At 38.0% G+C, this 16,629-nt stretch overlaps 1 protein-coding gene across 1 annotated transcript in view; it reads right to left on the reverse strand.

Annotated features, from left to right (window-relative positions):
• Positions 1-16,629, reverse strand: part of LOC140991526 (uncharacterized) — a 32,242-nt gene that overhangs the window by 11,372 nt on the left and 4,241 nt on the right. Inside the window, exons 3-10 of the mRNA XM_073461515.1 lie at positions 15,617-15,825; positions 6,729-6,848; positions 4,624-4,752; positions 4,414-4,539; positions 3,344-3,399; positions 3,155-3,254; positions 2,924-3,041; positions 2,494-2,703 (exon numbers count right to left, since the gene is read on the reverse strand). Of these exons, the coding sequence (XP_073317616.1) occupies positions 2,494-2,703; positions 2,924-3,041; positions 3,155-3,254; positions 3,344-3,399; positions 4,414-4,539; positions 4,624-4,752; positions 6,729-6,848; positions 15,617-15,825 (1,068 nt within the window). The remainder of the gene's footprint in view (positions 1-2,493; positions 2,704-2,923; positions 3,042-3,154; positions 3,255-3,343; positions 3,400-4,413; positions 4,540-4,623; positions 4,753-6,728; positions 6,849-15,616; positions 15,826-16,629) is intronic.

The following is a 16,629-nucleotide window of genomic DNA, read 5'->3' on the forward strand; positions in this document are numbered from 1 at the left end:
TAGTGTAGAAATTTTTTAGGAGAAATTATAGAGTTGTAATCAATCTCTATTTATTTTTATATTAGCTGGTTCCTTAATTCAATGAGTTCGTTTCTGGTGTACCAAAGATAGTGGGATTGATTAGCCTATATAGTCCAAATGCACTCATATTAAGAGTTCCTTCTATTCAACATTTTTTTTTAAAACTAAGCCATTCTTATAAATTTGATTCAGACTACTGTATATCATACCGTTTATTCCAAGTGGAAATGGTCACCCACTTGCCAAGTGATTGATATTCAAAACACAAAAATTTTTCACTCGTTATTGAATCAGCGGAGGAGTAGGTCCATGATAAATAAGTTGGAATTGGAGGATGAGTTAGGTGCTAATCGAAGATGCAATAATAAAGTTTTTCACTAATTTATATAGTAAACAAGAGGGTGGGGAGAAGTGGAGTCCTATTGATGATGAAGCTGGAACCGAGTTGGAGAAACCTTTTTCAGAGGAGGAGATTAAAAAAGCGGTGTTTAAGAGTGATGGATCAAAGGTTCCAGGCCCAGATGGTTTTACAATGGCATTTTTCCAAGAGTGCTAGGATACGGTCAATGGTGAAGTTGTTCAACAAATTTTTTTTAAGTAAGTGTCATAAATGGTATCATCAATACGTATTTATGCTTAATACCAAAGAAACAAGATGCGAACAAGGTTAAGGATTTTAGGCCAATCAGGTATAAGATTATCGAAAAAGTCTTATTGAAAAGATTGAAGGAAGTTCTTAGTACAACTATGCAGAGAATCAATGTGCGTTCATAGAAGGGAGACAAATTCTTGATTGTTGTCTTATAGCCAATGAAGTGGTTGAGGAGATGAGATAGAAAAAGAAGAAATGGTGGGTCTTTAAGGTTAACCTTGAGAAAGAGTGTGATCTTGTGGATTGGTGCTTTTTGGAGTTTGTTTTACAAAAGAAAGGATTTGGAGAGAGGCCTAACATAAGGAGATCCACTTTCTTCCTTCATGTTTAATCTTGTGGTAGATGGATTGGATAGATTGGTAGATAGCACGAAGGCGATGAACGAGATCCGGGGTATGGAAGTTGGTAGAGAGAAAGTTGAGATATCACATATTCAATTTGCTGACGACACTCTATTTTTTATTGAGAGTGAGAATCATATGACGCTTTTGTCACAAAAATGTTGTACTCATTCTGCCAAATGTCGGGATTAAATATCAATTTGGAAAAAAGTGCATCGTTGGGAATAAAATGTACAGAAGTAGAGATGGAGGGGCTGGCTACAGAGCTTGGATGTAGGAGAGAAGAGTGACCTATTAAATATCTAGGTGTTACATTAGGGGGCAATCCAATGAAAACTGAATTTAGGGAACCTCCGTAGTGTCTAACATATCGATGAAGTTGGCGAGTTGGAAGAAAGGATTTTTATCAAGGGGGGACGATTAACTTTGATTTCGACGGTGTTGAATGCTCTTCCAATGTCTTTCACGTATCTCTTTACGGTACCAAAAGATGTAGCAAAAGGTATGGAGAAGATTATGAGGGATTTTTTATGGGATGGAGTTGATGGAGATTTGCATTGTCATTTGGTCGCGTGGGAGCAAGTATGTAAACCGAAAGATAGAGGGGACTGGGTATTGGGAACATCTGTTTGAGAAATAAGGCACTTCTGGGGACTTGGTGATGGAGAGGCTATGTCAAGGAGATGCCGTTATGGAAGAAGGTTATAGAAGCAAATATGGGATGTAGGATAATGGATGGGATGTGGGTTTAGCAAGGAACGTTACATTTAGAAGTCCCTGGAAATTTATTTCTCGTACTTACCCGATTTTTCATCAAATGGTGAGGGCAGCGGCTAAGGGGGGAATACCATTAGATTTTGGGAGAATAAATGGTGAGGAGAGTCATCTTTTAAAGAACGATACCCAGCTTTATTCCAGATCTCTTTGATTTATAACAAGCCTATTACCCATTTCTTTCAAGAGTAAGAAGATCAGCTAACTTCGTTGTTGTAATGGAATTTGCACTTTCGAAGGGATTTGAGTGATGGAGAAGTGAGTGATTTGAGTTCTTTGTTAGGGGTTTTAGAAAATGTTAGGTTGGATGTGGAAGGTGAGGATTTCAGGGTTTGGGAAAAGGATTCCTCAAGATCTTTCACAGTAAAATCTTTCTATGAATCATTCTTTTCAATAACTCAATAACTGTCTTTCCTTCTTTTCCTCCTTTCAATTTATTTGGAGGGTTTAGGGTTGCCATTTGGACAACGAAGGACTCGGATTTTATGCATTTCTTGATTTCAGATTTAGCTAGGGATTGGAGTTTTATTTGCTATCGAAGTAATGAAGCGTCTTTTATCTTTTAAGCAGTTGCGGATAACTAATCATCTTTTTGTAACATCTTACGTTAATTTTCCTGATATAATAAAATATCGTTTTTTTAAAATAAAAAAAAGTTACAGCCAATAGATGCAGCAAGCTAAAAGTCTCAAATCAATATCTTACTAATAATGCCACCACCAGCAGTTGCAGAAGGTAGACTTTCATTTCCACTTCCGCTACCAAGTGAACAAGGAAACTCATCATTCCCATATGAATTACCACCGCTGATGTAACTTCCTTCGTAATATGCATCCCCTCCTTTACCACCATGTCCAGCCCCACTGCCAAGACCATTAGGCAGAAGTTTTCCATGACCCAACCCAATAGTGCAGCCTGTAAACTTCCGGGTTAATATTTCAGATCCGAGACTTGATTATTATGACTTCAAAAAACAAGTCTTGACGTAAGAGAAGGGGTGAATATATCTAACAAAATGAGTGATCAAAGAGATTTTGACAAATAATTTTGGAAATATTAAATTTTTCAGTCATGATAAAGTACCACAGCAACTGTCCAATACAAGAATCAACTTATACTAGGGGAAAGAATATACCCAGTCCAGAAGACCTAATTGCTCCAGAAGATTTTACAATCACATTTCTGACCCAGTGAAAATGAACAACAGATCCCTCTATGAAACCTTTAACAATGACATCCTCAACTCGACATATCTGCATGAAGAAAGACATGTACTCCTTCAACAGGCAGAGCAAATATAGTTTACAGTACACTTTACACATTACGTTAAAATTTCTCCTAGTACTAAATCTGAATAATGGAGCACCTGGAGAGTAAAGAATAATGAAGCATTCACATTGCAATCTTCAGGTGGATGAACCAGCTCAATGGGGCAATCTTCGTGTTCGCAGTAAAGCCTCGGTGCCCTACCATTGCCCAGCAGTTAAAAATCAAATCTAGTGCAGCAGAAAGACAAGTAGATCCAACATTCAAGGAACTGTATTACATTACTTACATGTGGCTGTCACTAGCATTTTCCAAGGGACCTTGCACAATGGATCCAGGCCCAACCTTTTCAGGAAAGCAGGCCAGTGTAAGCAAACATGGTTATTACTTGATGTTATAGAAAATTTAGAAGCACAATAAGTTATTGAAAAACACGTTTTAAGTTTAATTCATATATTCTTTTAAAATGAGATATTAAATTATTTCTTTTCAAGGAACTTAATAGATAATGCAGGGTAGTCCACATAAGATCTTTAAAATAGCTGATGACAAATAAACTAGTCTCTGTTTCAGACCAGAACCAATTTCTCCAACCAGAGTGTTGATGATGCCATAAAAAATGCTCATAACTAGGCTTTTATGCATGCAAATTATTGAGGACGCGTCCTATTAGAGCTCATACAGTTCATAACTAGGAAAGAAACGGCTCAGTAAGTTGCTTTCATCTAACACCCAGAACTAAGGTGTACAAGTTTAAACAGATTTGTGCAAAAGAATGGCTTTTCTCTTCATGCCATATAATTACAGAATTACGTGTACCGAGTAACAGGACCAAAAATTGTATGAGATAGAAAAATTCAACACCCAAAACATGTCATGTTAGTTAAATTTGCAATAATTTAAGCAATACGGGGAAACAAAGTGATTTTGAGAACTCCGCACAGTTAGGCATATTGCTTGCATTAGTCCTGTCTCAAGCAGCTGACATCTTAGTGAGAAGGCAAGTGACATGTTGGGTTAAAACTGGAAACACATGGAGTAGTATGTGAGTGCGTTTGGAAATTCCTCTGCATTTTGAAATAATGACAAAAATAATCCTGATTAAACTTTAAAGTGATATCTTATCGAAGAAACACGAGAATTCTCCACCCATCATCATATATGCAACACGAAGGAGGGTTAGCTCCCCAAGGCAGTCAAGTTAATGTGCATACAATACTGACCAGATTAACATTTCTGTTTGCTTCTAACGAAATTTTTCAAAAGGTAATTTCAAACATTCCTGTTAATAAACACAGGTGGAGCCCAAACAATTGTCTTTAAGGAGAAATTGTCAATTAAATTCTAAAGGAAACCTACATTTATAGCATAAAATAGGGACAAAACCAAACGCTGAGCTTCAATAACATCTCCTGGGCCTGTCAAGTTCAATGACCCTTGTCCGTGAAGCCCTAAATTTGCAGTTGAATGTATGATAGATGATCCCTGAAATGTAAGTAGTTATCTAATTCTTATTTTTTTAAAAAAAAAATAAGTTGCGGCTAAATATATTAAAGAGAAATAAATTACCTTCAGAACTACTAAATTGCTGATTTCAAGCAAAGATGTTGCAACAATAGGATCACTGTCACCATCAATTAGCATTCTCGAATTCAACATCAAGTGGATTTTTACAGACATTCGCAACGCCCCATAGATCTAAATTGATTTCATGAGATGCGTCAAGCCACTAAACTAAAAGTAGAATAACAGAAAATCATGCACACTGCATCAGCAATTCACCATAAAACTTCACGAGCAGAGATGATAATCTTATTGTCCATAGAATACATCGGTGAATTTCTAAATAACAATAAGCGAAGAGTTTCCTTCAAGGGCATCAGTGATTTAATGAGAAACTGTCAAGAGGAGATCAATGAAACATAAAACAACCTTGACCAGACCAGGTGCTAATATCTTACGAAAATTTACAAGGCAGAAATATGGCATCAATAATTAATCACATAAAATGTGATGTATTTAACATGCACCCATGTTCTTGTGTACTGTAGAAGCACAAATATAATAAGGAGATACACAAGAATATGCACTACTTCTTTTGCAATTTTCCCACCTGTGAAGTGATTACACAAATAACAGCAGGATCAGAACCAGAGGTTAGATAATTTGTGTACATGAAGCAAACCGAATGCAATAACTATGTTGGTCGAAAATAAAATTCTGTGAAGAATCCAATAGCAAAGCAACCCTGGGTAGCATATAGCATCATGAGTTGACGTAGATAACCCACCACTTAAGGTCTAAAATCGGATTAACCACTTAGAATCACCGTGGAATTGTCATGTGACTGTTCTCCAGTTAAAGTCCATCTCACTTTATGTAAATGCTGAAATGGCCCACGTATGTTCCTTCGAGAACGGTGGTAAACCTGGAGATCTCAGGAAAGGAAACTGCACCTTTAATTAGAGCAGCCAACTACTACTCTTAGATCTACTATATTTCATGCCCATTTCTTTCAGAGTTTAGGACCCATTTTTCTTATTTTCCTCATCTTAATTGGGACATCAAGGAGAACGAACAGATACCAATCATATGGATAAATTTCTGGAACAATTTTTCTTGTATCCAAGACTTTGTAGCTCAGATTTGATAAAATATAAGATTCATTTGTCATAGGATTACAGCTTCCAAGTGACTTGATAATGGAGATAAGAAGAAAAACACAAAGAACAAAGATCGAAGATGATATAATATGAAATATGATATCAACAAATTTGTTTTCTTGTCATGATCGTGGCGAGGGGTTTGGCCGATCCCTGCTATTTCATATAACGAAAACAAAAAGAGGGAGACTAAGCTAGAACCTCCTCATATATGCAACTGCCCAAATTCATAATGAGCTCAGTGCGTCTCGTGCCAGTCTATCTGCGATTTGATTTGGTTCTCGATAAATGTGTAATAAAACAAGGACAAGAATTAAGAAACGAGTTGACCGAAATAACGATTATATCTAACTTGAATCAAGAGTAGGAAGATCAAAATCTTGATAAAATCACATTCACCAAACCCCAAAAAAATTGTGATTGCTGACATAAAATCACCAAACCCTAAAAAATCTGTGGAGTAACAAGCATAGGTGTTTCTTCAACACTGTTTATCAATGTCTTCTGCTCTTAGTTCCTACGTTTTTTAGTCGAGTCATACAAGTAATTAGCAAAAATATTAAATATTAAATATAATTGTAGCTTAATGTTAGGTAAAATAGGTCAAGAAATCCTGCTCATTGCCAAATTATCAAAGGCTGCATAGCTTCACATTATGAAAACAAGGACACCAGTTAAAATCCAAGTTTAAGCAACATAATTGCAGAAGGCAACCGATAATGAATGATAATAAATTGTTAAAACATGCCAGGACAGTATAACATTCAAATCCAGCAACCATCTACTTCCTCGACCAAAAACATAAAGAAAGAAAGAAAACGAGAAATAAAGGGAAAAGGAAGGGAAAAAAATCATGACAAAAAATAATGAAAAATAAATAAGTGGTTCATAAAGCGGAAAAGCGAGATTAAAGTAGGCCAACATGAGAGTGATATGCAGTCTGTGTTGCAGGCAAAATGTAAAATGTCAACAAAAAATGTAATGATAATTTGAATGATTCGAGTTACTTGCCTTTACTACAGAGTCACTCATTAGAAGTTCTTCGGCCATCAGTTCAAACTCTGACAAAGCATAATGCACAAGCCCAAAGCTCAGAACCGCTCCACATGATAAACTAAGTTGTCCTCGAACCTATTCGATTACACACATAGAACAGTAACATTACAATATTAGTGGAAGATTACACATGCAACAGCTCTTACTGAAGCACTTCTCTAAGTAATGCAAGCTAAAAAAAATCAAATATGCTATCGTTATTGTCTGGATGAAGCTTAAAATCCTATAACTAGAGCTCCATAGATACAAGCAGGGTCACAGCAATATGAAAGTGTCAGACTCTGACCAATGATAACATCGTAACGTTGAAAGTGAATTATAATAAGTTCAGAATTGATTGTTCAAAATGAAGACGGAGGAGAATGCCACGGTCCACTATCCCAGCGTGGGACCCTATGCTTAGGGGGGACATAAAGGCACTATGCCATTGGGTAGATGCAAAATCAACTTAATGTAGAGTGCCTCAAGGGTTGGGATGATGCTCCCAAGCAGGAAACTGTGTGCAAGGTAAATTACTCTCACAAATGGCTTTCTGACAATTTTTTCTTCACGTAAAAGTTTGTAGCGAAGGATTTGCAAAGAGAAAGGAGAGCTCTGTCAGGAAACTGCATGCAAGGTAAATTACTCTCACAAATGACTTTCTGATACATTTTTTCAAGATGTAAAGTTTGAAGCAAAGGATTTACAAAGAGAAAGGAGAGCTCTATCGGCTAAAGTAATATAATATATCTAATTCATGCAGTTTGCATATCATTTAGTAACTTCCGTTTATTTACTTCATGTTTTCACTTTTTTTTTTTTTATAAGAAACGATATTTTATTAATGGTATGATAAGATCAATTACATCAGTGGACTAGAGGTCCACTATCATGAAGTACAATCATTAGTTTGATTTAATGAAACACAAAAGCCCAATCTCGCAATAGATCAAAGATGGAGACATTCTTGAAGTCGTCATGAGTTCCGATCCATGTAGCTACTGTTATCTTGATTTTCTCCCAGCAACGTTCTCTATTTTCTGCTATGTCATCAAAAATTCTTCTATTTCTTTCCAACCATACTGTCCAGCATATGCAATGAACCACGACTCGCCAAAAAGTTCTTCCCCTCTTTCCCGTCAGTTGCCCCAAATCCATACCAAATAAATCCTTTGTTGACTTCGGCAATACCCAAAATAATCCAAGTTCTTGCAAAGCTTTAGCCCACAATCCGATCGTGAAAGGACAATGTATGAGTATATGATCCTGAGTTTCGTTGTCATTTTTGCACAACACACCCCAATTTGGGCAAATAGCAATTGAGGGCAACTTTTTTGGTATCGTCTCCGAGATCGGTAGCTTACCCAAAGTTGCAGTCCACGAGAATACTTGAATTTTTTTTGGAACCGGTACTTTCCAAATTTGATCGTGATGAGTAAAAATCGAAAAACGTGTAGGAGGAAAAAAAGACTCGAAGAATGATTTAACCGAAAAAAGACCAGAAGAATCCCCTCTCCACACTCTGAAATCATATACCCCTTCAATCAACCTAATTGACTCTAACACACGTAATAGCTCAGACAACTGAAGAAGTTCTTGATCGCTGACTGCCCTCCTAAAATGAAAGTCCCAAGAATGAGTAGAAATTGCATTATCGAACGACACAAAATATGAAATAGGCAAATTATGAACTGCTGATAACTGAAATAAGGATGGAAAAAATTCTTTGAAAGACGACTCTCCCACCCATCCATCTTCCCAAAATCTCACCTTATTTCCCCCTCTCACCTCAATTGAGACTAGCTGTTGAAAAGTCGGGTATATTCGGGAAATAAACTTCCAAGGGCACTTGAAAGTAACGTTCCTTGCCAACCCTGCATCCCACCCATTCTCTTGTAAACCATATAAACTTACAATAACTTTCTTCCAAAGTGTCCCATCTTCCTCATAAAACCTCCACCACCACTTCCCCAACAAGGCTTTGTTTCTCAAAATAATATTGCCCACACCCAATCCACCTTTTTCCTTAGGTTTGCACACATGTTTCCGCGCGACCAAATGACTATGTAAATCTCCATCCGCTCCATCCCAAAAAAAATTTCTTGAAATCTTCTCCATCAACTCTACTATACCTTTTGGCACTCTAAAAAGAGACATATAATATATCGGAATTGAATTTAAAACCGATGATATCAATGTTAATCTTCCTCCTCTTGACAAAAAAGCTTTTTTCCAACTTGACAATTTTTTCGACATCTTAGCCACTATGGGTTCCCAAAATGAAGCTTTTAACGAATTTCCACCTAAAGGCATTCCCAAATAAGTAATTGGCCAACACTCAGTACCACATCCAATTTGTTGTGCCAACATGTCAACTTCCCTTTGATCACAATGAATACCCAAAAGCGCACTTTTTTCCCAATTGATTCTTAATCCAGACATACGACAAAATGATATCAACCACTTGAACCAAGAACCTGATGTGGTCCTCATTCCTCACAAAGAATAGTGTGTCGTCCGCAAACTGAATATGAGATATCTCTACTTTGTCTCTACCCACCTCAATCCCTTTTATAAAATTTCTTGCTTTAGCTTTGTCAATCAATCTCCCCAATACATCCACAACCAGATTAAACAAAAAAGGAGACAACGGATCTCCCTGTCTAAGGCCTTTATGGGCCTTAATTTTACCCCTCGGTCTCCCGTTAATCATAACCGAGAATGTTACGTTCGACACACATCCTTTGATCCATTTTCTCCATCTCTCTCCAAACCTTTTTTGCATCAAAACAAAATTAAGGAAATCCCAATTCACATTGTCGTAAGCCTTTTCAAAATCTACCTTAACCACCCATCCTTTTTTCTTCTTTCTCCTTCCCTCTTCAACAAGTTCATTCGCTATAAGGCCACAGTCGAGAATCTGTCTTCTTTCCACAAAAGCATTATGAGATTCTGATATTGTCTCTGAAATGACATTCCTGATCCTCGCAGTTAAGACTTTTGCTATTATTTTATACAAACTTGTTGTGAGGCTTATCGGTCTGAAATCCTTAACTTTGATAGATTCAATTTTTTTCCGGATCAAACAAATATATATATATATTTTTTGATCGGAAACTATAATATTATTAAATTAATAAAGTTGAGGTTACAGAGATAGTGGATGAGTCATCCACGGTACACAAACTTAATAATTTATCAGTAGAGTTTCAGAGGTAAATAAAACGCCAATCCCTAACTATGTTTGATAAAAGTAAGTGCTGAAACACTGGCACTGTAGTCGTCCATTTTGCAACCCTGAATCTAATTTTCTCCCATAATTCATCCAACGAGTCTTCTTTGTCACTGAAAATTCTGTTATTGCGCTCCATCCATGTCGACCAAAAGATACAATGCACAATGATGTTCCAGAAAATCCTTACTCCCCTTCCATAGTGGATTCCGTTTTCCATGACAAACATATCTCTGGAAGATGCTGGAAAAACCCACTCGAATCCCATGTGTTGCATAACCCTAATCCAAATGCGTCTCGTAAAGGAACAGTGTATCAGAAGATGATCTTGATTCTCCTCGCTTGTCTTGCACAATATGCACCACTGTGGACATAAGAGCTGACTCGGTTGTCTCTTCTGTAAAGTGTCACAAGTTTGCAATCTATCCAAGAAAAAATCTTTACCTTTTGTGGGATCGGTACTTTCCATACGTTAGAGAAATAAGCTGAAGAATGATAATTAATATCTTGGAAAAAAGAAGAGTAAAGAAAGTTGACAGAAAAAACACCCGATGACTCCCCTAACCACACCCTTGCATCACCCGAGCCCACACTCAAAGAAACTGACTCTAAAATCCCTAAAAGGGTAGTGTACTCTCCCAACTCGACGTCATTCAACCCTCTTCTGAACCTCACATCCCACTGAAAAGCCGAATCACCCGGAGTAGCAGAGACCGAGTAAAAATGAGCAATTGGTTTATTGGTAAACGAAGAGAGTAGAAAAAGGTGAGGAAACCGATCTTTGAAAGACAACCCACCCACCCACCTATCCACCCAAAACCGCAATAGATTCCCTCCCTTTAGCACCGTACCAATCAAGTGTTGGCAAGAAGAATGGGACCGAGAAACAAACTTCCAAGGGCTTCTGAAAGTCGAATTCCTTGCCTCCCTTACATCCCATCCATTATCTTCAAAGCCATATATGCTTCCCACAACTTTTTTCCACATAGAACCTTTTTCTATCGCACATCTCCACCACCACTTCCCTAACAAAGCTTTATTCCTGAGACGTACACTCCTCACTCCTAAACCTCCCAATTCTTTCGGTTTGCACACTTGAGTCCAATTAACAACATGGAAATGAATCTCCCCGTCTGCACCGTCCCAAAGAAAATTCCTCATTAACGTTTCCATTTGCTTCGCTATTCGTTGAGGTACCATAAAAAGTGACATAAAGTAAGTAGGCAAAGCGCTTAACACCGAAGTGATCAAAGTTAGTCGCCCACCCCTAGATAAGAAAGTCTTTTTCCAACTTGCCAATTTAGTTGACATCTTAGAGACTACTGGTGCCCAAAATTCAGCCTTCATGGGGTCTGGATCAAACAAATATATGTTTCGTTGGTAACACCATTTATGATTCCGGTTCGAAAGAACTCATCGAAAACCATCATTAAATCTCTTTTGACTATTTCCCAACATTCTTGAAAAAAAGCCAAAGTAAACCCATCAGCCCCTGGACTCTTACCATCATCACATTGAAAAACTGCTATCTTTATCTCATCTTCAGAAAATTGTCTCTCCAATTCTCGGCTCAATGCATCGTCAATGGGGCACCAATCCACTCCTGCAACCCCCCAAACTTCTCTCATCTGTCACATCATACAACCCCTTAAAAAAATTCAATATAATGGAGACAATTTCATCTTCGTCACTCGTAATCGATCCATCATCCCTTTCCAATCTATTAATGGTGGCCTTACTCCTCCGGTGATTCAATAGCGAGTGAAAAAACTTTGAATTCTGATCCCCCTCTTTAATCCATTTGATCTTGCTTTTTTGATGGTTGATTTGATTCTTTCGACAATTTAGCTCTTCTAACAACCATTTTTTTCTTTTCTTTCAGTTGATACTTGTTCAGATCCCAACCCCTCACTCTCTAACTCATCAAGTAAGCTGATTTTTCGTCTTAACTCCACTTCTTTCATTTCCATCCTTCCATAGACCTCGTCGTTCCATCTTTTTATCGCCTTGAGTTTCATTATGAATCTGTATCCCTCCCATCCTTGAGTCTCCGCATTGTTCCACCATGATGCTTCAAGATTTTTAAAACTTTTGTCCTTTAACCACACGTTCTCGAATCTAAATGGTGTCGGACCTCACTTACATTTTTCTAAATCCAAAACAACTGGAAAATGATCTGAGGTGATTCTTGGCAAAATTGTTTGTCTATAAAATGGATAAATTACAGTCCATCCAGCCGTGAACAAAAATCTGTCTAATCTGCAACAAATCGGTGTATCCCTTAAATTCGACCACATGAACTTTCCATTCAGTAACGGTGGATCACACAACTCCAATTCTTGTATCAATGTATCAAAGCAAAGCATGTTCGAAGTCTGTGATCGACTATTCATTTTCTCACTTGATGTTCTGACCACATTGAAATCTCCTCCCAAACACCATCTATCTCCACACAAAACCCTCAACCCCGCCAATTCATCCCAGAAATTATTTCTCAAACTTGGGTTACATGGCCCATATACAGCTGTAAACCACCAATCAATGTGCTCATCTTTTTGAATGTGGACTGAAACCGAAAATTCCCCGATCAAATTATCCTTAACTGAAATGAACCTTGGATCCCACATGATCAAAATACCCCCAGACAGGCCAACTGCAGGTAATGTAACCCACTCCACAAACCTTGATTTCCATATACTTGCAATAAATCTCTTGTCCACCACCTCTCTTTTAATTTCCTGCATCACAATTAAATCTGGCTTTTCTTTAACAAGGATTGCACGTATCAAACCCCTACGTCTAGCTGAGCCTTCACCCCTAATATTCCAAGAAAAAACTTTCATATCTTCACATCCTCAACCCTCGCAATGTCTCTGAGCATACACCGTTGTCTGCCACCCTCATTCCTCTCTACCTGTAATTCCAAAAAATCCACTTTTTCCACACCCATCTTCGATAGACACTCATTCTCGATCGCCCACTCATTATTCATCATATCGAGTCCCTCGGATCTTCCGCCTGCATCACTCATAACTTGCTGCCCTAAGGAATTGTTCCCCGAGATACCCGACTTTTCAACTAATGGTGAATTTCTCACCCCTTCTTTATTCTCTACCCCTCTCACCAACCCAACATTTGATACTGACACAGGAGTAGAATAAAAAGAATTTGGATCAAGATGAATAGATTTGGGTACAGTGGAACCCTTCCTCGGAGATAATTCAAAAAAGTCCCCTAAATCTTCGAGATCCACTGAATGCGGAGTCGACTCATCTGAAGTTTCAGAAATATGACTGTCGCCTTCACTGTGGTCGCAACCTTCATCCGAGTTGTCATCCATTTCTTCTTTTAATAATTTGTGTTCCCAAATCTCCTCAGCCCCCCCCTCCCATTGTTTTTACCCCATCCTCGTTGAGTGTATGGTTAGGAATTCCTTGCTGTCTGGATTGAATTGATTGTTTTTTTTGCCTCAGAATTTTTCTTTGATAAACAAACTCAAAATTTCTTTATTTTGGGCTGATCTCCTCCTCCGTATTGTGGATAGTCCCTTTCATAAAATCACCCTCTGCTTTCGGCATTAATTTCTTAAGAATCTTGATTTGCCGCTCTCGATGCCATGGTTCAGAAGCACAACCTCTTCCATCTGAATTCTGTAATGTGCCCTCACTCTCAAGTCCTTTGGAATGACCCATGTAATCCGAACTCAATTTGTGAGCTTTGTTCTTAATTTCTCCTCCTTTGTTTGTTATCTGCTGATGTTTGAGTTTTTCCGAATCCATTATACCATCTGTACTTTTAGGTGCTTCGTAGCTAGCGTTCCCCTTGAATCTTGTCGCTGTACCCCATCCCGCCAACACTCTGGCTCCGTTAACCACCACTTGAGCATAAGATCTTTTTTCATAAGTTTCATACGCTGCTATGTTGACAGAATCCACTATAATGCAAATATCCATAGGTCCTCTTTCAGTTGAGATCTTCATATTGCTCTTGATGAACCCGCCTTCAAGTCCCACCACTTTTATTTTTGCCGCTGACAAGTCTTTGAGTTGTATAGTATCTTGACTAATGTTCAACAATCCTCCACATTGCTCCCCTATATTTTTAAAGAGATCAGTAGTCCATAAGTCCCACGGTAATCCCAATAATCGCACCCAACTGTTACATCATTCAAACACATCATCTTCACAATTGATTTGCTCCTCCATCTCTCAAATGTCAAAGTTACTTTTTTTTCCAGAAAGCATTTCTTCATTCTCAGATAAAATGAGGCATCCTCTTCGTTGTGGGGCCACCATATTGCTTTGTTGGCTTGAAATGGAAATATTTCAACCCTCCTCTGGACCGCCTTCCCAAGAGTGAGGCGCACCAAATCCCACGATGTGTTGACACATTCTCTTGAGATGATAAGAGCTTTACTTCAATCTTTAACCAAACATGGTGGTAGTTGATCATATGTATCAGTGTCTGTATCCCCTTGTTTAGCTGGATTCGGCCACAATTTTGCAATATTTTTTGATTGTTCCATAGGTTTCCTTCCATCAGTAATGCGCATTCCATAATCATGTCTTGTCTTCAAAAATATGGACATATTATATGCCACCCTTTTCCAGCCCCAATCAAAACGGCCACTTGGTATGATGATACGCTGCCTCTTTCCTTTCCATACAATTTTGGAGACTTCGAGATAACTTCCTCGTCCATTCATAATTTTCTGCATAGAGATTACAGCTTCTCTTCCTCTGAATCTATTAAACTTAGGACATGATTGAGGATTGTTGATGTATTCCCATAATTTCTTCAATATCCAATCTAAACTTTCGAAATCCACTTCCAACTCATAGCTTGCATTTCTAGTTCTCTCCATCACACATACAGAAAATCCCCTCCTACCATTGCTTATGAGAAACAGTTTTTGCTCTATTTTAACCTCACAAGCTTCCCTGAAGCTATTACGATTCATCCCTCTGTTCATGACTGATGCTTTTGCTGTGGATACTGTAATGGCTATCGGATAGGTTGGTAGATTTTTGGCAAATAAAAAGGCGGTAGAAATTCAAAAGAGTTCAGTTAAAATCGGGGAGGACCCAAGTAGTCGGAGAATATAAAAAGCCGATATGACTGCCATTAAGGATAAAAGCACGGAGCGACGCATTTCCGTCAAAGAATGCGAGAAAAAAAGAGGAAGTGGATGCCGCCGACGGCCGACGGTCGGCGCGGGTAACTGAGGTAAGGCCGATCGACAGAACTCAGGAAATGAAGTTGTTGATTGAACAGAGGAAGCATCCGATAGATTGAGGTTTGAACGATGGAGGGAGCATTTTCAAAATTTTTTCACTCTAGGGTTATCTCACATCAATGTAATACTTCATGTTTTCCACTGTTTAGGCATGTTTCACTGTTTTTGAAGAAAGAAACTTTTTTGAAGAAAGAAACTTTCTTTCATTTTCAATAGACGACCTAAATATTAAATGCACCGAGATAACACGAGTTCCCACCCATCATCCAATAGCTTTTGCAGTTGGAACAAGAGAAAGCACAATAATCATCATGAAGAAAATAATGGAAGGTAAAATCCACAAGATTTTAGACAAAAATTTCTACGAGAAACCTATCAAACTCTAAGATTGTTTACCTGAACACGACTCCACAACAAAGGAACAGAAGCCCGAGCACGATTTTGAATATTAACATTTGTCCAAAGTGGCTGGTTAGGAAATTGCAAAAGAAGAGTATCAGTGGCTGTAGACATGTTGTTATTGTTGATGATAAGTTTTCGAGGAACTGCATCAAAGAACGTTCCTGCAGCACCTGCATTTTCTGGACAGCCCAAGCTTCTTCCCCCTGTCAAAAAGCAACAAATAAATAGTCATAAGAATGCCAATCTAAGAATGGAACAGTATTGGCATGCCAAAAGTGGAAGAGAACGAGTAGACTAATAAACCACATATTTCCAGGGTCTAGCCCGTTCAGAAAAGCAGCTACAGTTCACCATGATACAAAATTAGTGCATTAGTATCTTTATTATATACAACAACACAAGTATTTATCCTATTAAGTAGGGGGCTACGTGAATCCTCCTACGCCATTGTGTTATGTCTCCTATTTTATCTTTATCTATATTTAGATCATGCATATCAAGCTTAGGCGCAACCCCAACATTTTCTCTAATATGCTCGTTTCATAGCATATACATTCTTATATGTACGCACATGCACCTTAACATCCTCATCTCTGTGGCTCTAATCTTTTGTTCATGCGTCCACTTTACCTCCCAACATTCGGATCCATTATCAATATAACATACAGACCTAACCGTTGTTCTATAAAGCTTCCCTTTGAATTTTAAGGGTGCTTTACGATCACACAAAATATCATATGCACTTCTTCACTTCGACCATCCTACTTGTACGCTATGTGATAAATTTATATCCCCCTATCTTTTTGTAAAAATGATCTTAGATACTTAAAGGTCTCATTGCCGGTAATTAGAAACCTCTTATTTTAATCATTGCCTTGTTGATCCTAGTATTGCTAAATTTAAATTTTGTGTATTCTGTCTTTGCTCTATTGAGTCTAAAAACCTTTCACTTACAATGATTCTCTCCAAGTTCAAAGCTTGCCATTTACTACTTCACGAGTCTCATC

This window comes from Primulina huaijiensis, chromosome 13 (genome assembly GCF_012295235.1).
Source record: "Primulina huaijiensis isolate GDHJ02 chromosome 13, ASM1229523v2, whole genome shotgun sequence".
Lineage (NCBI taxonomy): Eukaryota > Viridiplantae > Streptophyta > Magnoliopsida > Lamiales > Gesneriaceae > Primulina > Primulina huaijiensis.